Source organism: Balaenoptera musculus, chromosome 3, assembly GCF_009873245.2.
Source record: "Balaenoptera musculus isolate JJ_BM4_2016_0621 chromosome 3, mBalMus1.pri.v3, whole genome shotgun sequence".
In the NCBI taxonomy this organism is placed as follows: Eukaryota; Metazoa; Chordata; class Mammalia; order Artiodactyla; family Balaenopteridae; genus Balaenoptera; species Balaenoptera musculus.
In genome coordinates, this window is record NC_045787.1 from 62,886,514 (window position 1) to 62,910,815 (window position 24,302).

Sequence of the window (24,302 nt, forward strand, 5' to 3'; positions counted from 1 at the left end):
AGACATTATGAAACTTCTAAGCAGGACCAGGTAGATGATAAACACTTAATAAAACAGCATTTGTTACTCACAGATGTTTATTCAAAAATCAGAAAGAATTAAGTATTGTAAAACTTTTTTGTCTTTAATAAAAAATATCTGAGCTTAAGGGTTTTTAGTATGTTTCATACCTATAATAATTTATTTTTTAAAAATCATTTTTCGTTTTCTATCAATTCGCAATCTTGTCTGTCTCTTTGAACATGGTAAGCATAGTTATCTTAAAGTCTGTGTCTGATGATTCGAATATCTGTAGTCCTTGTGGGCCTGTTTCTATTGTCTGTTGTTTCTGTTCATTTTCATTCATGTATCTCCTTGAATGCCTGGTTATTTTGATTATCTTCTAGGCATTGTATTTGAAGAATCATTTGTAGAAATAATTTGATGTTATATTTCTTCTGAAAGAGTCACATCTCAAGACACTAACGTTCTGGCATCACTTAGTCCTTATCAGGGCTTGAGGTGATTCAGAGATTCAAAGGCTCAAAGATTCAAAGGTTCAAAGATTCAGAACCTGCAGTTCTCACTTCATGTGCACTCTTACGCCTGATGCGCAGCCTTTTGGTGTCTCAGTCCAGATTAAAGCTGTCCATAGTGCTCAGTGTCAGCCGTTCCCTCAGTAATTGGCAAACAGTCTCCCTGACCCTCTGTTCTACCCCAGATCCTTCCCTGGTAATTCCTTGCTGTCCTGTTAGTTGTCAGGAGCCTTCAAGTAGCTGTTTTCGGTACTTTATCCAGCCTCTTACTTGTCCTCAGTAGGATTGTTCCAAACCACCTCTTCTATCAGTAAGACAGTTTCAGGAAATGTTGCACACTAAAATACTATTCAGATTGGATACTATATATTTTATATTAAGAAAAATCCACCTGAAAAATTTAAATGAAAAATCACACCATAACCTTTAAGTAATATACTCAGTCTCTTTTTTAGAAGCCATAAAATTGAGTGTAAATAGCCATGAAATAGGAAACGTGTATCTAAAATACCTTTTACTTCTACTGCATGCTAACACATATATATGGAATCTAAGAAAAAAAAAAAAAAGGTCATGAAGAACCTAGGGGTAAGACGGGAATAAAGACACAAACCTGCTAGAGAATGGACTTGAGGATAGGCGGAGGGGGAAGGGTAAGCTGTGACAAAGTGAGAGAGTGGCATGGACATATATACACTACCAAACGTAAAATAGATAGCTAGTGGGAAGAAGCCGCATAGCACAGGGAGATCAGCTCGGTGGTTTGTTACCACCTAGAGGGGTGGGATAGGGAGGGTGGGAGGGAGGGAGACGCAAGAGGGAAGAGATATGGGAACATATGTATATGTATAACTGATTCACTTTGTTATAAAGCAGAAACTGACACACCATTGTAAAGCAATTATACTCCAATAAAGATGTTAAAAAAAATAAAAATAAAAAAATAAATAAATAATACCTTTTAAACTAGTACTTAAATATCTGAAGTTTATACTCTTTTTTCCTTAGATTTCCAACTTGTTTAAAGATTTTAGTGCATCTGAGTTATTGCAGTTAAAATTGATTATTTGGCTTCATAATTATAGTCTCTTCTTTCTAAATGCTATTAGGACATTTTATTCACTAGAGTCTAAATCTTTATGCAAAAGTTCTTACTCTAGGTCTTTCTATCCAATTCGTATTCTGGACATTATACTGTTTTATTAATATGGATTATGTCTTGTTTCCCTGGGGCATTTAAAGGAGAATGATGCAATTTTAAAAATATAAAATAAGTAAATTTGTTCAAGTTCAGTGTTTCATTCTTTTCAGGCAGAATCCAGATTTTCTCAGTTCTTTCTCTTCAGTGCCACAAAATGCCCTCAACATGATTTTCATATCTTTCTTGCTGTAACTGTCCTGTCCTAGTGTATCATCTCAGCTCTCTGAATAATCATTTGCTTCTTACTATACCAGGAAGTGTTTTGTCATTATGTAATTTTGATAGCAACAGAATAAGTCAGTGTAGATTTTGGAGCAGAACAAATCACTCAAATTTTTATTCTAAAGTGAAGACCTTCCTGGGAAATCATATCAATGTCATGAATATATGTTGATTTCACTTGGCAGAGCACTTAGAATTTTATTTTAAAACTGATATCCCTTACAGTTGGTTTCATCTTTTTTCTTTTACAGTAGATTTGTAACCCATTTAGGTAAAAATTGTATTTTAAAATTATACCCTAAAATTCAAAAACTGTCCTTTCCTTGTAATTTTAAATGTCCTTTTCCAAAGGATGATTTCGAATTGTTTACTCAGAAGATACTTTAGTGACTTTTTCTGAGACATGTGAGTGTACATTCTTGGGGTTTTGTTAGCCAGATATATTTAAGAAGAATTTAAGTATTTATATAGGAAAGTAGTATTTCTTGGTGTTTTGAGTAAGTTCAGAAATGTGCTTATATGTGAAAGTTCTGAGTCTAAGCACTTGAGGAGGTCATTGATAGGACGTTAAGATGAAAAAGACCAGCAAGTGGCCAAGAAATTGTTGAAAAGACGTTCAACCTTAGGAATCAATGATTGCGAATTAAAGCAATGAGGTCACACTGTTAAAACTGAGAAAGTTTGATAATACCAACTTTAGGTAAGGATATGAAAAGTCACCTTTCATATCCTGCTGGTGGGAGGGTAAATTGATACAGGTATCTCATCTGTTAAAAAATATGCATACCCTATGATTTGGAAATTCTGCTTCAGGAATTTCCTCTGGCTTAGAGAAACACTTGGAAATATGCACATGCACATATATATATGGGTGTTCATTGGAGCATTGTTTATAACAGTGAAAATCTAGACAGTCTAAATGTTCAACAGTGGAGAACAGCTAACTTATTATTCAGTACCTTCCAAAGAATGCTGAAGTTCTGACAAGAAATGATCCGTAATCTTCAGTATTCCATACCATCAGGGTTCACTGGACCTAATTTCAGCTTTGAGTTCTTTAAAGGTCTTCCAAAGAACAAAGAGACAATTTACCTTTTTTTTTTTTTAAAGGAGAATAAAATTTATTCTGTCTTGCATTTACCAGATGGGTCCATTGGACCCTTTTATAAATCTAAGATGCATTTTGGGATCTTTAATGATTTTTATCTTGCTTATGTCTGGAATGCTTTACTATTTCATCATCCTAGGAATGATTTCATCACTGTTTATCAATTTTTCCCAGTATACTGTAAAAGTCTAAAATAAGAAGGAAGCTGCAGAATGATGATGCAAAAATGAGATAGAAATCACTGTCACATCATTCTTCATTTTTCTCATTGTATTTTCCGAAGAGTTACATCATCTTTCAAGAAGGTATATAAGAAGACTGGAGATGCCACTCTTGTAGTTTGCTTCCAACTTTGGGTGAACACAGTTGAGAACTCAGAATTTTTCATTTCTCACCCATAATAGCAAAGAGAAAAAAACTGACGGAAGACATTTCATTGTTACTAGGTTATTCAAAACATGAATGTGAAGGGAAAGATAGCAGTGCTCTAGATACTAATGATGGTGGTGAAATTTCTTGTGTAAACAAAATCTCAGATTATGAGTGTGCGGGTAATAATATCCTAGGTGCACTGTCTCCAACTCAAGAATTAGCATGTGAGTAATTTATTTGTGAGGGCAAAATGAAATGTAGTATTCTTATCCAGTTTGTTATTCCAAAGGAAACACACAGCATGCAATACTTAGTGACAAGAATCAGGACCATCCTGTTTTGCTAAAAGGACGTCTGGGAGTATTCTTTTATGATATTTCTGCGCTAAAATTTTCTTGATACTGTTTGCTGGTGGATAGGTGCTGAAGGCAGGAGATTGAAAGAAAATAGATGATATAAAATAAAAATACTCATTTGATTGATTATTCTAATTGTATTTATAAACGTAAGTGCAAAAATGTTTTGCAATTATGAAGCAAAGAAGATGGCTGTCTTCTCTTTAACAAAATTATGAGCTTTAAAAGATTTCAAAAAATTCTTCAAACATTGCATTTTTGTTGCAAGTGGGAAAAGAATCAGAAATAATGATAAGCTAAAACCTATTAGAAATGTATTGAAATCTAGAATTAGTATTTATAAATGAATATGGTCCAGGTGCATGCATGACAGCTTATGAACAGTTATTTACATTCACAGTGTGTTGCCCATTCCAGGTATATATGCCTTCGAAACCAGGAAAATATAGAATAAAAATTTGAGGTTTGCTATATTTGAATTCTTACTAAAATTTGTCATGATTTTTTTTCACTATTCTTTTATTCTCAGTTCTACAAATTACTTGTAAAATAACTTAAAAATATTTAAAAAATAAATGAAAGAGTCCATTGGACCCATATGGTAAATGGTGAAATCTGCCTTTTATATGTATTGAGGAATATTAAGGGGGAAAAAAAGTAGGTGTGGAATTGATATCTTACAGTATGATTCTTTTTTTTTTTTTAAGAAATCACAAAGCAATACAATGAGTTTATATAAACTTAAATGCAGAGAAGAAGGTTGGAAGGAGTAGACACCAAACTGCTCTCAGTGGTAACTTCTGGGGAGGAGACTGAGAGAAGGACAGTGCTCACAAGAGCTTGGATAGATAAAGCTATAGATAAAAACAGAAAGATAAAACCTTAAAAAACAAAACCAGCAAGGCAAACAAACATTTTTTATATCAAAAAAAGTGAAAGATACTAAAGACCATATAAATATGTTTCAATTAAACAGAATATGAAAATTTTAGGTCATTCTGTCCCCAAGTCCAACACACAATTTTTATTAATATAATAATTAAATCTAGAAATAATTTTGCATGATTTTCTTTATTTTGCTTATTACTAAAAATGTTTTAAGTAGTAATAATCTGAACTGTAATTTTTATTAATGAAAATATTTTAGAGAATAGTAGAAAAATAAAAAATAAAAAGGGTCTTATAAAGGTAGATCTCAGTTACAGAGCCATCATAAGACTCTGCTAAAGTTTGTTCTTCAGAGCACTATAATTATAATAATTGTCTTTCCAATTCTGATTCTACAGTTGAAATTTAACTTTTATACTCAAAGCCTTATTCTGAACATATGTTCTTAAAGTCCATGTTTAAGGTTTTGTTGTGTGTCTGACAGACTGGCCACAAAAATTTTCATGCTCTTAGAGAGTTTTTTAAAGCCTGTTTCCTTGCCTTGTAAATTGAAACATGCTTCTTTTCGCAGACCAACTCTACAAGAAGAAAGGAAAATCATAATAAAAAATGGCCGGCACCCTGTGATTGATGTGCTGCTGGGAGAACAGGACCAGTATGTTCCCAATAGTACAAATTTGTTGGTAAGTACCACATCATGGCCAAAGATAAGTGAAAGATGATAACACTGATCTCAAACTTTTAAATACGAAATAATGTTTTAAAAATTTACACAAGTTTTACCTTAGGCTTTAAATCAACTAATCCTTGGCTATAGTTTTATATTCACCACCAAATATGGAATCAGTGCTATTTCCAATGAAAGATTATCCATAGAGGGAACAATTTAGCAACTAAAGGATTAGCCTTAATTAGTTATCCTTGGTAATCCAGGAAAAATATTTTATATTTCTAAATGCTCGCAGATGCTAATGGGGTAGAATCATACCATGGTTTTGCAGATTCCTGTTGGTGTATAGTATAGGCTTTGTCTTGTGCTCTACTGTTTTCAGACATTCTGTGAAAGAATCACAGATGCTTCAGATGATTTCAGTGATAAGAATTTTTGTTATATGGGCTAGAGTTCTCTTATACTACGTTAATGATTTAAAATACTTATTCATTTAACACATACTTACTGAGTTCCTATTTAGCCCCAGGTAGTGAAGCAGAGTATTAGGACAGAGAGTGGAAAGCAAGACAGAAATATCCCTGCCCTTAGAGAGCTGGTGGTCTAGCAGAGAAGATAGCTTATTACAATACAGCCTGGTCAGGCTAGGGTACAGGAGACGAGGTGTCATGGAGCACGTAGCAGGTTGACCTAACCCAATGCAGGGGGAGCACTTGCGAAGTTTCCCAGGGAGGAAATATTGACTGAAGAGGGTGAGTCAGTGCAGGCCAGGGAAATGGAGAGGAGTATTCCAGGTCAGAAACCAGCATGGTAGAGTCTGGGAGTGAGACAGGGTGGGTTCAGGGAACTGAAAGATGTTGAGGAAGGTTGGGACATAGAGTGTAAAGAAAAAAGTGTCAGAAATAAGGAAGAGGCCAATTTGTTTAAAGCCATGTTAAGGAATTTAGATTATTTTTTTCCCTAAAGGATTGAGAATACTAGCAAGAGAATGATTAAAGCTGGGGAAAAAAGTGAACTCTGTGTGTGTGTGTGTGTGTGTGTGTGTGTTAGTGTGTTACATAGAATTACATTGTCAAAGATAAACAGAGCCTTACATTACCACACACTAATTAAAGTGGTAAGGGTAGTTTTATTCAGTGATATTATTGCATAGGGAAAAGAGTCCAGCTTGAACTGAACTCAACTTCAGTTTGTACAGAGGTGACTGGGTGTCTTAAAGGGAGAATGAGGGAGTAGGGAGGAGTGGTGGGCGTGGGCAGGTTCAAGGAAGTGGGAACAGAAAAAGTGAGAAAGGGGATTGGTTAGTGTGAGACCCTTCTGGGTTTATTAACTGGCAACGGTTGCTAATACCCTCCCACAGGGACTGAGAAGGACGGTGAGAGTTATCTCCACGAATGTTTGCATTTCAATGAATGTTTGCATTTCACGCAGCTCTAGGTGGTAGAAGATTTACCTCTTAGAGGGGCAGAGAAAGGATTTATAATTGCAAGCTTTCTGAAGTAACTGCTCTAAGAGCAGGTTCGGGGTCTATCTGCCTATCACCGTGTTTTGGCTGGAACAAGTATAAATTCTCTCTCAGCAGTGCTGTGCTTTTGTAGGCAGGCACTTTAAGGGGGACTGGGGTCATCCCAAGAACGCGGCCTTGAGCAGTTAGAAGCTCTGCTGGCTTTTGTTCTGGTCTCTTAGTGGGGAGGGTAAATGAAATCATTTGTGCTGAGAGGGTTGCAGTTGTTATAGGCCAAGGTTGGGGCCTAGTCAAGAAGAGGGCTCAGAGGAGGCTGACTAGAATTTAGTCAAGGAGGGAGTCTTTGTCAATACAGAGGAAAATTATCTGGTGATGACATGAAAGAATTAATATGTAGGGAATAGTTAAGTGAGAGAGATTGTATCAGAGAATGAGATGCCTGACTTCAAGATTTCAAAGGTAGTGTTCTGGGTGAGGGCAAGATCCTAGGTATGGCCATGGAAGGTGAGTAGCGGAAGTGGAGAAGGTCTTCAGAGATGAGGGTATCAGGGAACACCATTTGAGAAAAAGGCAACCATATGCACATTGAAATAATATAAAACAACAGGATTGGTAGTGGAAGGTGAAGGTGGTCCAGGTGTCAGAGATTCCAAGGGATGGAGACTGGTGACCTGGAGGTAGATGTAGATGCCTGTGGTGAAGACACGTAGAGATGGTAAAGCCCTGAGGAAGCAGATATGGGAGAACGTTTGAACCCTGAGATACATGTGACAGGATGTGGCAAAAAGCTCATCCTTGAAATGAGAGGACTGCAGGGGAATAACAGCCAGCTTTCAGTCTAAGTCAACGTATGAAGGAAATGTTAAGCAACGAAGTTAGAAACATAGACGTATTGGGGAATTTTTCAGAGGATAGTGAGAACATTGAAATGTAGGGGAGCAGTTGGAAATTAGGTCAGAGAAAGGAAGCCCAGAAGAGCAAGGGAGTTGGGAATATCACAGAGTATTCCATCTTGGGCTGTGAGCAAGGGTGACAGAGATGTGAGCCTGGTGAATTCGGTTGACCACAAGGGTGGTGAGTGAAAGGAAATGCTTTGAATTACATCTAGTTTATTGATACATTCTGATATTGCCGACTAAAAAAATGCACAATGTGAGAGTTGTGAGTTAAGTTTTATATGGGACAAAATGAGGACTATAGCCTGGGAGACAGCATTTCAGATAGCTCTGAGAAACTGCTCCAAAGAGGTAGGGGGGAAGGTCAGTGTTACGTATGATTTTAGTGAAGGGGGAGCGTGCAGTCAAGCACACGTTTTGGCGGAGGCTTGCTGCTAGTCACGAGGAGCAGATGTCACCGTTAATGATTTTAATGCTTTTCTAGATACGAGGAGGTGCAAGAATTGGGCTCAAAATGTTCTCCTGAAAATATCTAACTATCTGAAGACCTGTTCTGCCAGTTTTTCCCAGAGCACAGAGTGCCTTATTCCTGATCTCCATCCTGAACTCCTTCCAGGGTGTGTTGAAGGTCAGCGGCTGCAGTGGTTTGTGACTTAGTCCTTGTAGAGGCAGATGGCAAGTGGCAATTTTTAGTTGGCAATATCATACAAAGACTTGTAGGAGTACATAACCAGATCCCCAGTGTCTGTAAACATGTTTATTCTCATTAGGGAATTTGTAAGTTACTTAATTTATCAAGCCAAGTTAATAAGTACTTAGAAGTACTTATTACAGGAAGTCTCTGTGAACATAAGAATTTCTTTTTCAGTTTCCATAATACCAGTAGGGTGTAGCTTTTCTTGAGAAAGTAATAGAGTTGTACCATATAGTACCTTGGTTTACTTATAAATCACTTGAAACATCATTTCCTGTTTTTATTCCCATCCCCCAAAACACCAACCAAAACACCAATCAACTATGTTATTCTTGACATTGAATTTGTTTTTTCCTTTTTTATTCTTTTTTTCCCCCTCTTTTAAATAATGTATTACACTATTTAAAAAAGCAAGATTTGAGAAATTAAATTAGCCTAATTATAGGAATGTTTCAAAGAAACACTGAACTCTTACTTTTAAATTTTTACAAAATAAGTGGAGTGATTTATTCCAGCAAGCACCTCAGAATATTCCAGAATATTCATTTCTTTTACATATGCTTTTTCTAACTTGAGTAGGAGTTTATATAGAACTGTTGCTATGGTGAAGTGCATTCTTTTTTGCAGGGTATAAATTTCTATATAGGGATACTGTTGCAAAATAACTTACTATGTAAAACTCAATTTTAAATATTTTATAGGTGTTAATTATAAAATATACTCTGAAAATAATTTCCTGAAAGTCAAGTGGTATCGTTGCTTTTGATAGTCATGTAATTTTAAGAAATGGTCTTTTGCACATGTAATTATACTTTTCTGAATTTTGTATTATATGAACTCATTGTAATGCTTCTAAACAAGCCAACTTACTGCCCGCTTTTCCTGAACCGGTTTTAAGAATACTCATTTTTTTTCACATCTCACAATCTTGCATTGATTTATGAATTTTTTACTAGCATTGTTTTATGAATATTTTATTCTTACAGATTTTGACGCAGTTACTTTATGTCAATATTGTGCTTGATTTCAGGCTTACAAAGAAGAGACACAATACCTCTCTAATCTGGTGGGAGATAGATCCAATTAAATTAACACCGATGGAGTACTTATAAAGGCTATGGGGGAACTAACAGATTATCCAGTAGAAAAATTGGCAACAGACTTCAACAGGCATTTCAAAGTAGAGGATATCCGAATGGTCAATAAACAAACTAACTTTTTTTTTAACCTGCTACATTGGGTTTTCTGGCAGGAATATAGCAAAGAATCAGATAGAAAGGAACTGTGACTTTGAGGTGCTTGTGGGACATTTGGTGGAGATCCCAATGTGAAGGTGGATATAAAAGCCAGGAGAGAGGGCTGAGCTGGAGTTAGGGATTTAAGAATCATCACGATGCATGTACAGGGAGTTCAGATTCTGGGTCTGTCACTCAGGGAGATTGTATAAAAATGTAAAGAAGGCTGAAGAAAAAGCCCTCTCAGGCGTGACATAGAAGGAGTCATTTCACTGAAAGTGGGTTTAGCTGAAGAGAATTTTTCAAGTTATCTTTTAAATATATCCCTACCTAATTTTTAGCATTCAGTTATTGTTTCATCTGAACATCAAAAAAATAGAAATACAAAAAGTTTTAAAAAACAAGGTGCTATTGTATATTCCTTTTTATCCTTTAAGACCTAGCTCTGCCTCCTCTTCTAGGAAACCTTGTTTGACTTCTACAAGCATAATTGAAAGGAATATGCTTTTAAACCCTCCTTTTTTGGTTCCCTTCCCTGACTCATTACATAATCTGAGTATTTGTAGACTTAGCAGCCACTGGGTCTGCCCGCCTCCAGTTTATTCTCCACTCTGCAGCCACAGGGCTTTTCCTAACCTGTCATATCACTCCCCTATTTGAATTAATGCTTAAAATTCCAGTCGTATAGTTCCCAACGTACTGCGCCACTAAGGGACTTGGCAGATGGTCTTCCCTCTGCCTAGAATGTCATCTTCCCCCACACCGTCCGCACCCACCTCCCACACACCCACCTCCCACCCCACACGCCCTCCAGCTCCTGCTTTTCTTTAAGTCTGGTCCTGGTGTCATATCCCGTACTAAGGCTTCCCTACCAAAGCTGGGATGGGTACCCCTGTCATATACCCACAGCACTCTGTATTTCTCCCCAGTTTAGTCTTTATGCCACTAAATTGTAATTGCCTTTTTTTGGTTTGTGGTTCCCAGTGGATTATAAGCTTGAAGAGAACAGGGACTTTGCTTCTCTGCTTTAGTTATAATCCTACTGTCAATCACGGCTCTCTGGCACATAGCAGGCGTCTAATCAGATTTGTTAAATAAGGATTAACTTGAAGTCTTGAGCAGTCTCCAAGTCTTACTCCAAATCTGTGCTTTTTTCTTCTTCACAAAATGTTATTTTTCAGGATGTTATATGGGAAGTTCACAACTTACACAGTAATTATACTGTAGAACTAGAAAGGGACATTAGGGATCATTTAGTGTAACAACCTCTTCATACTTGTGAGTAAACCAAGGCCCAGAAAGGGGAGTTGACTGCCAGGGGTTACCCAAGTTGAGTAGTCTTGAACTGTTTCCCAAAACATGAAAGTATGCTGAGGCAAGCCAGTGCTTTCCAACCTTTTTCACTTCGCAGCACACTAACAAAATGATGCTAGTGCTGGTACGCTGGAATAAAAGGAGAAGGAAGAGGTTGCTCAGAGCAAAAGGAGGTTGTCCCGGGGGCTCTGACTGCCCCAGCCCCACCTGCCACTTTGAGGGTCAGCATCTTGGAACACCTGTAACCCGTGAGGCAGAGCAAGACAGTTTGCCAAGACATACTGTTACCAACCAGGGTTCTTAGCCTCCTTAATCAATAGAAATTGATAAGAGGCCAAACAAGAAATTCAGGCAAGGCTTTATTGGGGCCCCTGCCTCAGCAACGAGAGCGAGAACAAGCAACAGGTTCTCTGGCTCACTCAGGGAGGCCAAGCTGGTTCCTTATATGGGGTGAGGGTAGGGATGCATCCAGGGGTCGGGCTGGAGAGTGGCTTAGGTGGTCTGCCCACCCCCTTGGCGGTGCTGTATGCAGGGGGTATGCTCAGTACCCTGCTTTTGCTCCCGGCTCTTCAGAAGTGGCAGTTCAGTTTTTGGTCTCTTTGTATGTTTTTGTCCAAAATTTGCCCCAACTGCGTGTGCATGCAGTTGTTTTTAGTCTCATATAGTTTCTTTGTATTTTGTTTCTCGAGGAGACGTTTGTCCAGGTGCAAGCACTGCAGCAAAGGGTCCCAGGTCCCAGCCTGTCTCAGTACTGCTTGGGAAACACCACCATAACCCACAGCAGTCTCAGGATTGTTTGCTCTTTAAACCAAATGACTTCATAATGGATGGATTTTTTATAGCAGTCCAAGGTGGAGTTTTTAGTTCGATCATGGTTTTGTTTTTTTTTTAATATAAATTTACCTTTTTGGGAGGGAGAAAGGGAAAAGTGTGGTTGGTGGCTTCTAAGTTTGTAAGAGGGAGGAAAATGAGTCAAATACGCACAGCAGGAAGATTCCCAGGAAGTGCTCGAACCCTGTGGATCTCTGTAACCCAAGGGAAATCCACAGCCCAAGTATTCTAGAGTGGGGCAGGATGGACACTAGAATCCTGGTCACAGTCTCTTACTCTGAGATCAAGAAGGTGCCTTAGAACCTACTACCATGTGGGCACATAGTAGGAGCTCACATATTTGTTACAAGAATGATACTTGAAACCAGTCAAGTTGAGGTAGTGTGGGAGGAGAGCAAAGACCACAAACTTTCCATTTCCTCTCTTCTCCCAGAACAAATATTCCCAGAAATGCTTGTTTTGTCTATATAAATGTTAAAAGAGTGATTACAATAATGTGCATACCCTGTTGACTTTGTACCTAATGACAAAGCAGAACAACAATAATGCATACCATAAAACATGTTTGAGTTGTAGGCTTAATTTAATTCTATGGCTAGATTATCCTCATGATTCTGCTATAAATGTGTTTTCTTTTTAATTGAAGTATAGTTGACTTAACAGTATTATATTAATTTCAGGTGTATAATATATTGATTCAGTATTTTTATAGCTTATTCTCCATTTAAAGTTGTTACCAAATAATAGCTATATTTCCCTGTGCTGTACAATATAGCCTTGTAGCTTCTTTATTTTACACATAGTAATTTGTATCTCTTAATTCCCTACACCTATCTTGCCATTCCCCTGTTCCCTCTCCCCACTGGTAACCACTAGTTTGTTCTCTATATCTGTGAGTCAATTTCTATTTTGTTATATTCCTTCATTTGCTTTACTTTTTAGATTCCACATGTAAGTGATAACAAAATATTTGTCTTTCTCTGTCTGACTTATTTCACTAAGTGTAATACTCTCTAGGTCCATCCACATTGTTACAAATGGCAGAATTTCATTCTTTTTTATGGCTTAGTATTATTCCATTTTATATATATATACCACATCTTCTGTATCCATTCATCTGTTGATGGACACTTAGGTCGCTTCCATATCTTGGCTATTGTAAATAATGCTGCTATGAACATTGTGGTGCATGTATCTTTTCAAATTAGTGTTTTTTGTTTTCTTCAGATGCATACCCAGCAGTGGAATTGCTGGATCATATGGTAGTTTTATTTTTAGTTTTTTGAGGAACCTCCATACTATTTTCCATAGTGACTACACCAATTTACACTCCCACCAACAGTGTAAATGGGTTGCCTTTTTCAACATCCTCACCAATATTTTTTATTTGTAGACTTTTTGATGATAGCCATTCTGACAGCTGTGAGGTGATATCTCATTGTGGTTTTGATTTGCATTTCTCTAATGATTAGTGATGTTGAGCATCTTTTCATGTGCCTGTTGGCCATCATATATCTTCTTTGGAAAACTGTCTATTCAGGTCTTCTGCCCATTTTTTAATCTGGTTGTTTGTGTTTTTGATGCTGAGTTGTTTATATAGTTTGTATATTAATTCCTTATTGGTCATATCATTTGTAAATATTTTCTCCCATTCAGTAGGTTGTCTTTTTGCATTGTTGATGGTTTTCTGTGCTGTGCAAAAGCTTTTAGGTTTAATTAGGTCCCATTTGTTTCTTTTTGCTTTTGTTTCTTTTGCCTTAGGAAACTGATCCCAAAAAATACTGCTATGATTTATGAAGTTTTATGGTTTCAGATCTTTAATCCATTTTGAGTTTATTTTTATATATGTTGTCATAAAATGTTACAATTTCATTCTTTTAAATGTAGTTGTTCAGTTTTCCCAGCACCACTTATTGAAGAGATTGTGTTTTCTCCATTGTATATTTTTGTCTCCTTTGTTGTAAATTAATTGATCATCAGTGTGTGGGTTTATTTCAGTGCTCTCCACTCTGTTCCATTGATCTTTGTGTCTATTTTTGTGCCAGTACCATGCTGTGTTGATTACTATAGCTTTGTAGTATTGTCTGAAGTCTGGGAGGGTGATACCTCCAGCTTTGTTCTCTTTTTTCAAGATTGCTTTGGCAACTAGGGGTCTTTTATGGTTTCATATAAATTTTAACATTATTTGTTCTAGTTCTGTGAAAAATGTCATGGGTATTTTGATAGGAATTGCATTAAATCTGCAGATTGCTTTGGGTATTATGGACATTTTAACAATATTTTTTCCAGTCTATGAACACAGGATATCTTTCCATTTCTTTGTATCACCTTCATTTTCCTTCATTAATGTTTTATAGATTTCAGAGTATAGGTCTTTCACTTCCTTGGTTAGGTTTATTCCTAGGTATTTTTTTCTTTTTGGTGCGATGTTAAATGGATTGTTTTCTTGCTTTTCTCTTTCTGATAGTTCACTATTCGTGTATAGAAAAGCAACTGATTTTTGTATATTAGTCTTGTATCTTGCAACTTTACTGAATTCATTTATTAGTTTTAATAGTTTTTTGGTGGAGACTTTAGGGTTTTCTATATATAGTATTATGTCATCTGCAAATAGTGACAGTTTTACTTATTTTCTTACAATTTGGATGCCTTTTATTTGTTTTTCTTGTGTGATTGCTGTGGCTTGGTCTTCCAATATTATGTTAAATAGAAGTGGTGAGAGTCGGCATCCTTGTCTTGTTCCTGATTTTAGAGGGGAAGCTTTTAGCTTTTCACTGTTGAGTATGCTAGCTGTGGGTTTTATCATATATGGCCTTTAATATGTTGAGATATGTTCCCTATATACCTACTTTGAGAGTTTTTATCATGAATGGATTTTGTCAAATGCTTTTTCTGTGTCTATTGAGATGATCATGTGATTTTTATCCTTCCTTTTGTTAATGTGGTATATCACATTGATTTTGTGAATATTGAATCATCCTTAGGCCCCTGAAATAAATCCAACTTGATCATGGTATATGACCCTTTTTATATATTGTTGGATTTGGTTTGCTAATATTTTATTGAGGATTTTTGCATCTATATTCATCTTAGATATTGGCCTATAATTTTCTTTTCTTTTTTTGTAGTGTCTTTGGTTTTGGTATCAGGGTAATGGTGGCCTTATAGAATGAATTTGGGAGTGTTCTGTCATCTTCACTTTTTTTGGAATAGTTTGAGAAAGATAGGTGTTTGCTCTTCTGTGTATGTTTGGTAGAATTCCCGTTTGAAGCCATCTGGTCTGGACTTTTGTTCACTGAGAGGTTTTTTAAATTACAAATTCAATTTCACTACCAGTAATTATATGTTCAGTTTCACTACTAGTGATCATTTGTTCAGATTTCTTCTTGATTCAGTTTTGGAAGGTTGTCTCTTTCTAGAAATTTGTCCATTTCTTCTAGGTTGTCCATTTTGTTGGCATATAACTGTTCATAGTATTCTCCTATGATTTTTTGTATCTCTGTGATATCAATTATTATTTCTCTTCGTTCTTATTTATTTGGGCCCTCTTTTTTTTCCTTAATGAGGTTTATCAATTTTGTTTATCTTTTCAAAAAATCAGCTCTTGGTTTCATTGATCTTTTCTATTTTGGGGAGGGTGATTGTCTCTATTTTATTCATTTCCTCTCTGATCTGTATTATTTCCTTCCTTCATCTGACTTTGACCTTTGTTCTTCTTTTTCTAATTCCTTTAGATGGTAGGTTAGCTTGTTTATGTAACATTTTTCTTGTTTCTTGGGGTAGGTGTGTATTGCCATAAACATACCTCTTGTAGCTGCTCTTGCTACATCCTATAGATTTTGGAGTGTTGCATTTCCATTTTCATTTGTCTCAAGGTATTTTCTGATTACCTCTTTGGTTCCTTCATTGACCCATTGGTGTCTTAGTAGCATGTTGTTTAGTCTCTGTGTGTTTGTGTTTCTCCCATTTTTCTTCCTGTAATTGATTTTTAGTTTCATATGGTTGTGATTGAGAAATGCTTGATATAATTTCTACCCTCTTAAGTTTGTTGAGGCTTATTTTATGGCCTAGCATGAGAACATTCCATGTGCAGTTGAAAAGAATGTGTATTCTACTGTTTTTGCATAGAATGTCCTAAGCCCAGCTGGTCTAATGTGTCATTGGAGACCACTGTTTCCTAATTGATTTTCTGTATGAATGATCTGTGCATCGATGTAAGTGGGTGTTAAAGTTCCCTACTATTATTATATTATTGTCAATTTCTCCTTTTATGTCTGTTAGTATTTGCTTTATATACTTAGGTGCTCCTCTGTTAGGTTCATATATGTTAGTGAGTGTTATAGCCTCTTCTTGTATTGATTCCTTTATCACTATATAATGTCCTTTTTTTGGTCTTTTGTTATAGACATTGTTTTAGAGTCTATTTTGTCTGATATAAATATTGCTACCTCCACTTTCTTGTTGTTTCATTTGCATGAAATACCTTCTTCCCACCCTGACTTTCAGTCTGTGTATTTCTTTAGCTCTGAAGTAAGTCTCCTGTAAGCAGCATATAGATGGGTCCTTTTTAAAAAAATCTCAGTAGCTACACTATGTCTTTTGACTGGAGCATTTAGTTCATTGACATTTAAAGTGATTATTGATAGGTATGTACTTATTGGTATTGCCATTTTGTTACTTGTTTTCTGGTTGTTTTTGTAGTTCTTCTCTGTTCTTTTATTATTATTTTAGTTGCTTCCCTTTTGACTTGATGATTTTTCTTTAGTGGTATGCTTGTGTTCTTTTCTCTCTAGTTTTTGTTTATTTATTGTAGGTTTTTGATTTGTGGTTACCTTGGGGTTTATTTATGTTGACCTATAACTATATCTACTTGTTTTAAATTGGTAGTCATTTAAGTTCAAACACATTCTAAAAGATGTGTTTGAACAATTTTTTACTCCCCCGTTAGAGGACAGTGGGAATGAAAAGTCCCACCAAACTGAGAAGGCATCTTGAGACCAAACGATGAGGCAGGGAGCCCCATATAATCAATGGGTCAGTTTATTATAGGGTAACTTACTCACAGGGTGTGATTGGGATTGAGGAGACAATGATACAGAGGCATTCGTAGGTGCAGTCTGCACTGCCAAGCGGCCACTGGGACAATTTTATAATTGACCTAGGGTGTGGGGGATAGGTGCTTGGAAACAGAATGTGCATTCCTAAATTAAATTTATGAATGGGTAACTAGTCTTGTGGGCACTAGGAATACATCAGTGAAGGTTTTCATCATTGTTTGGGGACTAACAGAGCATAGAGGCCACCTGATCCTAATTATTGTTAAACAATATCTGTTAACTCAAAGCCCTTAACAACAGAGAAGTGATTTACTGCATAGTACAGTCCTGGGTAGCGTCAGTGGAAGGACAGGAGAGACTCTAAGGGCCCAAGATGGCATCAGTTAGGCTAACAGCTATATATCCCCTCTCCCACATTTTGTGTTTTTGATGTCATATTTTACATTTTCATGTCTATCCCTTTACTGTTCATTGTAGTTATAGTTCCTTTTACAATTTTTTTGTCTTTTAATCTCATACTAGCTTATTTAAGTGGTTGATCCTCAGCTTTTACCATATATTTGCCTTTACTAGTGGGATTTTCCTTTTCTATAGATACTTACTTCATGTTATAGTCTCTTCCACTTAGAGAAGACCTTTTAACAGTTCTTTTAGGGTAGGTTTAGTATTGATAAACTCTTAGTTTTTGCTTGTCTGAGAAGTTCTTTATCTCTCCTTCAGTTCTAAATGATAATCTTGCTAGGTAGGTATCCTAGTTTGCAAGTTTTTCTTTTTCAGCACTTTAAAAATATCATACCACTCCCTTCTGGCCTGCAAACTTTCTGCAGAAAAATCAGCTGATAACCTTATGGGGGTTCCCTTATATATGACTTTAGAATTCTCTCTTTAACTTTTGTCATTTTAATTATGGTATATCTTAGTGTGGGTCTGTTTGGGTTCATCTTGTTTGGGACTCTCTGTGCTTCCTATACCTGATTATCTGTTTCATTTTTCAGGTTCAGGAAGTTTTCAGCCATAATTTCCTCAAATACATTTTTAACCCCCTTCTCTCCCTCTTTTCTTTCTGGGACCCCTATAATGCTAATGTTAGTACACATGATGTTGTCCTAGAGGTCCCTTAAACTGTTCTCTTTTTTAAAAATTTGTTTTCCTTTTTTGCTGTTCTAATTGGGTGATTTCCATTATTCTATCTTCCAAATCACTTGTGCATTCTTCTGTATCACCTAGTCTGCTATTAACTCCTTCTAGTATGTTTTTCATTTCAGTTATTCTTAAGTTCTGACTGGTTCTTTTTTATACTTTCTTGGTCCTTGTTACAATTCACACTGTGTTCCTCTGTTGTTTTCCCTAATTCAGTTAGCATGCTTATTACTAATGCTTTAAACTCTTTATCTGGCAAATTACTTACTTCTGTTTCCTTAGTTGTTTTTTCAGAGGTTTTTCTCTTGTTCTTTTGATTGAAACAAATCCCTTTGTCTTATTATTTTACTTAACTTTCTCTGTCTGTGTGAAATTAAGTGAAACAGTTACCTGTTGTGGTCTTGAAGGGGTATCCTTGTGTGGGAGCGACCTTATATAGTCTGAATGTGCCCAGTGCCTTTGGTGGGAGAGCTAGATCTCACGTGAGCATGAGTCACATCTTTCCCCAGGGTGTGCTAGAAGCCATCACCTTGGTAGGCGATGGGATTGGAGGTGGAAGGGCCAGGGCCAGAGCCAGGTGAGAGCTGGAGCTTCTTCTCTGCTCCGTGGCCAGCACCACCCTACTGGGGGCAGGGGCAGGTCCCAAGGTGCTGGAGCAGAAGCCCTGAGAGTTGGGTCCAAGCTGGCTCCATTCCCTCCAAGTGTGTGCTCTTGCTCTCCCCACTCCCGGCACCAGTACCCTCGCCCCAGAAGGGAGCAGCGCTGGAGCAGGAGAGTCTGGGTGCGGGCTGTTGGCCTCAGCCACCGTCAGATCCTGAGACTGCTTCTGATGTGCTGCCTCCGTAAGTGCCAGTAATGGCTGCCCCTGCCCTGTTCAGACGCTGTTCCCAGTCTGAGCCCCCTTTTTGCTTCACAGCTGAGCACTCCCCTCGGCTGCTGCGGCTCTCACCCTAGTGTGGAGCTGCGCCGTAGAGCAGGCGGGGCCATTGTGGGCACTTGGCCTAGACCTGGGCACGGGCTGTGGTGGTCCTGGCCACAGTCGAAGCCCAGGACCTCTTCCGATGCGCTGTTTCTGTCAGCGCCAGTAATGGCTGCTCTTACCCCGTTCAGATGCCATTCTGGGTCTGGGCTGGCAGTCCCTTGCAACTGAGCATTCTCCTCAGCTGCAGCAGCACTCACCCTAGCACGGAGCTGTGTCACAAAGCAGGTGGGGCCTGAGCGGGTGCTCGGTTCAGACTAGGGCACGTGCTGGAGTGGTCGCAGGAAACCTGCCAGAGTCCAGTGTAGTTTCAATTTGCTTTCTGCACCTTGTTTCAAGAGTAAGGAAGTTTGTGTGCACTCTTCGTGAACGTTGTCTAGGTTTCTTTCAGCCTTCCTGTTAGTCCCACTGGCTTTCTAACCAGCTAAGGGGACTCTTCTTCCCCGTGTTGGACCCCAGGGCTGGGGCGCCCAATATGTGGCCTGAACCGCTCACTGCCCAGGGAGGATCCCCCTTCTCTTCTACGTCCTTTCCTAGGGGTATAGGTCCTGACCTGATCGCTTCTCTTCCCTTCCTACCTGATTCTTAGTGGCTCTTTCTTTTTATTTATGTATTTTTGTTTAAAAAAATATTTTTTATTGAAATGTAGTTGACTTAACAGTGTTTCAGGTATACAGCAAAGTGATTCAGTTATATATATATACGTATATGTATATATATTCTTTTTTGGATTATTTTTTGTAATAGGTTATTAGAAGATACTGAAAATAGTTCCCTGTGCTATACAGTAGGTCCTTGTTTTTTATGTATTTTATATATGGCAACGTGTATCTGTTAATCCCAAATTCCCAGTTTATCCCCACCACCCCTTCCCCTTTGGAACCATAAGTTTGTTTTCTGCGTCTATGAGTCTGTTTCTGTTTTGTAAATAAGTTCATTTGTATCCTTGTTTTTGATTCTCTCTGTGGATCTTTCTTACAGCTTTGGTTGTACAAGAGTCTTTGTGCCAGTCTCCAGTTTATCCTCAGTGAGAATCACTATAAATGTGTTTTTCACATAGCATGATCATCATATATTGTTAATGATTGGAGGAAATATTAATGGCATTTGAATGTTATTTTCTATCACTTCTGTCTTCTTGTGCTCCTTTCTTCCTGGATAAACTGCTTTTTTTTTTTTTTTTTTTTTCCTAAATCAACAGGTTTTTTTTAAACTCTTTTTTTAATTAATTTTTTTTATTGGTGTATAGTGGATTAACTAATGTTGTGTTAGTTTCTGCTGTACAGCAAAGTGAGTCAGTTATACATACACATATATCCACTCTTTTAGATTCTATTTCCATACAGGTCCTTTCAGAGAATTGAATAGAGTTCCCTGTGCTAGGTTCTTCTTCTTCTTCTTATTATTATTATTTATCTATTCTATATATAGTAGTGTGTATATGTAGGTTCTTATTATTTATCTACTCTATATATAGTAGTGTGTATATGTCAATCCCAATCTCCCAATTTATCGCCCCCCCTTCCCCCCCTGGGAACCACAAGTTTATTTTCTACATCTGTGACTCAACTTCTGTTTTGAAAATAGGTTCATTTGTACCATTTCTTTAGATTCCACATATACGTGATATCATATGATATTTGTTTTTCTCTTTCTGACTTACTTCACTCTGACAGTCTCTAGGTCCATCCGCATCTCTACAAATGACCCAATTTCTTTCCTTTTTATGGCTGAGCAATATTCCATTGTATGTATGTACCACATCTTCTTTATCCTTTCCTCTGTTGATGGACATTTAGGTTGCTTCCATGACCTGGCTATTGTAAATGGTGCTGCAAAGAACATTGGGGTGCATGCATCCTTTTCAGTTATGGTTTCCTCTGGATATATGCCCAGGAATGGGATTGCTGGATCATATGGTAGCTCTATTTTTAGTTTTTTAAGGAACCTTCATACTGTTCTCCATAGTGGCTGTATCAATTTACATTCCCACCAACAGTGCAAGAGGGTTCCCTTTTCTCCACACCCTCTCCAGCATTTATTGTTTGTAGATTTTTTGATGATGGTCATTCTGACCAGTGTGAAGTGATACCTCATTGTAGTTTTGATTTGCATTTCTCTAATAATTAGTGATGTTGAGCATCTTTTCATGAGCTTCTTGGCCATCTGTATGTCTTCTTTGGAGAAATGTCTGTTTAGATCTTCCACCCACTTTTTGATTGGGTTTTTTTTTTGATATTGAGCTGCATGAGCTCTTTGTATATTTTGGAGATAAATCCCTTGTCAGTCGCTTCGTTTGCAAATATTTTCTCCCATTCTCTGCGTTTTCTTTTCGTTTTGTTGATGATTTCCTTTGCTGTGCAAAAGCTTTTATTAGGTCCCATTCATTTATTTTTGTTTTTAATCTCATTCACTCAGAGGTGGATCAAAAAAGATCTTGCTGCAATTTATGTTAGAGAGTGTTCTGCCTATGTTTTCCTCTAAGAGTTTTATAGTATCCGGTCTTACATTTAGGTCTTTATTCCATTTTGAGTTTATTTTGTGTATGGTGTTAGAGAATGTTCTCATTTCTTTTTTTTTTTTTTTACACGTAGCTGTTCAGTTTTCTCAGCACCATTTATTGAAGAGACTGTCTTTTCTCCATTGTATATTCTTTCCTCCTTCATCATAGATTAAAAATATGGAACACTTCATGAATTTGCATGTCAAGGATAACTGCTTTTTAAAGTGTTCTGACCTGTGCAGAATGTTCCTCTTCTCTTTTCCTATCTATTACTCATCTCCAGTGATTGAACTACTCAGCCTTCAAGACCCAAAATATGCTGCTGCCTCCTTAGAGCCTTCCCCATCACTATGGCCAGAAATAATTTCTTTCTATTCTAGCACTTTCTCTCTTCCTTTTTAAAAAAATTCTTATCGTGTACTACTTTTTCGTACATGAGTGTAGTGGGAAAGTGCCTGACTGTGATGGGAGATGTAAATTCAAATCCTGCTCTGCTGTTAGTTTACTGTCATCTCAGATAGGCCACCATACTCGCTGGGTCTTGATTTCTTCATCTATAAAATGAAGGGGTTGGGCAGAGTAACAACTAGCTCTCAGTGGAACGTAAATTGGAAAGCATGTAGATGTTGGAAGGATTTGGACTTTTATCTTGGTATCTCAGCATACAGCCTGTACTTCTCTCCAGCCTCATTCTCCCCCTTTCTGTTTGGCATTCGCCTTGGGTTAAAAGTGCAAGGATTTGGCTGAGAGCTTGTCTGGACGAAGCTTTCACTGAGGAGTCTCTTACTGTAACGTGCCATTGATTGACATTTTCAGGGAATAAAACACTTTGAAACTGTTGAACTTTTTCAGCAGTCTGCAGCTATTATAAAAATAGTTCTACCATGATTCTTTTTAAAGGATAGATGTCAACATCTGTACTTGTCAAGGAAGAAAGCAGTTTTTGCAGAAAATTAGGTGATACTCAAGTCTTGGAAGTTAACATTGAACAATTTTAGCTTTTTTTTTTTTTTTTTCTGCTATGCATCTCCTGACTTCAGGGATATTCTGACTGATCATCACTGTAGTTTACCCAGTGAGAAATCCAAGGATGCTGGCTCTGAGCTAGAGCAGCACTCCTATCTAGTGGTGACCGTGATTTCTTGTCATTGAGTAGGGGTTCCCTTTGAGACATCTGTCAGGGTGGTCTTCACTTAGCATCCCAGTTCTACTACTTAGTAGCTCCGCATTACTGGGCAAGGTAATAGTTAGCTTCTCCAAGCCTTTCTTTCCTCACCTGTAACATGAAAATACAACAATACTAGTATTGCCCCATGAGACTGTTGTGAGAACTGGATGAGATGACAAGTATAAAATCTTGAGCACAGTGCCTGGCACTTGTTGTCTGTGATTTTCTTATGATACCTTAAAGTTTACCTTTTATTTTTTTTTTTTATCTCTACCTCTTTTTTTCTCCCACAGAATATGGCATTAAATGTGGAACTTGATTAGCTATCTTAAAACTTACTGATTTAAATTCAGTGTTTTGACTCTTAGTACACAATACTAAGATCTTATGACATGCTATCCAGACATTGCCAATACTAAGGTAAAAACTTTAAAGAATGAAATTCTAGCCTCTCCAAAGGTTCATCAGAGTAATAGATGCTATCCAGAAACAGTCTCCTTGGTGCCGTACCTCAGCTTTTGTTCTCTGTCATTCATTCATCCATCCATCCATCCATCCACCCATCCATGTGTGGTTTCTTGAGAACTTGCTCTGTGCATGGCATCTTGCTTGATGCTACCACAGGTTTAGGCACTGTCTAGGCCAGTCCTGTTGGGTGCATTACTAGTAACTTCAGTAAACTCCAGAGTGCGTAGTGGTTTTTTGCCAACTTCTGGCTTCTGGCTATTCTGTTAGAATGCTTACTCATCCAAACTGGTCTTCCAGATAAATTTAATGTATCTTTCATATCTGGGACCCTTTGATGTGTGGTGCCTCAAATACATATGATCCTCACTAAAAGACAGATAAACACATTAGATAGGTGAAATTCCTTGATCATGTATGTACTTGCTATGTCATCTTGGGAACTGGAGAGGAAAGACAGTCACATATTCCTGACTAGTTTTACAGAGAGTGCAAATGACTTTTTGAAATGTTAAGTTCTATATACTTTATAAACTTGGGTTATATATTAATCTTTTTGACCAATCTTTATAAAGTTTATAAAGTATTCACCTCTAATTTCTTAAGTTTTACTTTTCAGGTTTAGGTCCTTAATCAATCAACCTAAAATCTATTTTTATACCTTGTGTGAGGTGGGATTCCAATCTCATATCTTTCTATATAATCCGTTGTCCTACATCAACTTTCAAATAATCCATTCTTTCCCATCAATCTGCAGAATTATTTCTGTCATATATTAACTTTTCATATTTTCATGGAACTGTTTTGGACTCTATTATTTTTCACTGGTCAGTTTTTTTTTTTTTTTTTTTTTGGTTGTTGTTGTTTTGTTTTTGGTTCCTAAGCCGAAATCACACAGTTTTATTTACTATAGCATTTAAATAATGTTTTACATCTCCCCACCTATCTTGAGTTTTCCTTAGCATTTGCTTCTCCATTTCATTTTAGGGTCAACTTAACTAGTTCTTTGGGGGGGAAAAAAATTGAGATTTTTATTGGAATTGTATTGACCCTAGGGATCACTTTGGGAGAAGGTTGGCATCTTTATGATATAGATGTGGCATATAAATTTGTTCCTCTATGAATGTAGTATATACTTATTTTGGTTTTCTTTAAGTCCTCTCAAGAAAAGTAAAAAATTATTTTCATAAAGGTGTTTTTACATCTTTATCATATTTATTACT

The 24,302-nt window shown here is 37.1% G+C and overlaps 1 protein-coding gene across 2 annotated transcripts in view; it reads left to right on the forward strand.

Moving 5' to 3' along the window:
• MSH3 (mutS homolog 3) overlaps positions 1 to 24,302 on the forward strand; it is a 183,549-nt gene that overhangs the window by 118,049 nt on the left and 41,198 nt on the right. For both annotated transcript variants that reach the window (XM_036847244.1, XM_036847245.1), the window contains exon 19: positions 5,234 to 5,345. In XM_036847244.1, the coding sequence (XP_036703139.1) occupies positions 5,234 to 5,345 (112 nt within the window). The remainder of the gene's footprint in view (positions 1 to 5,233; positions 5,346 to 24,302) is intronic.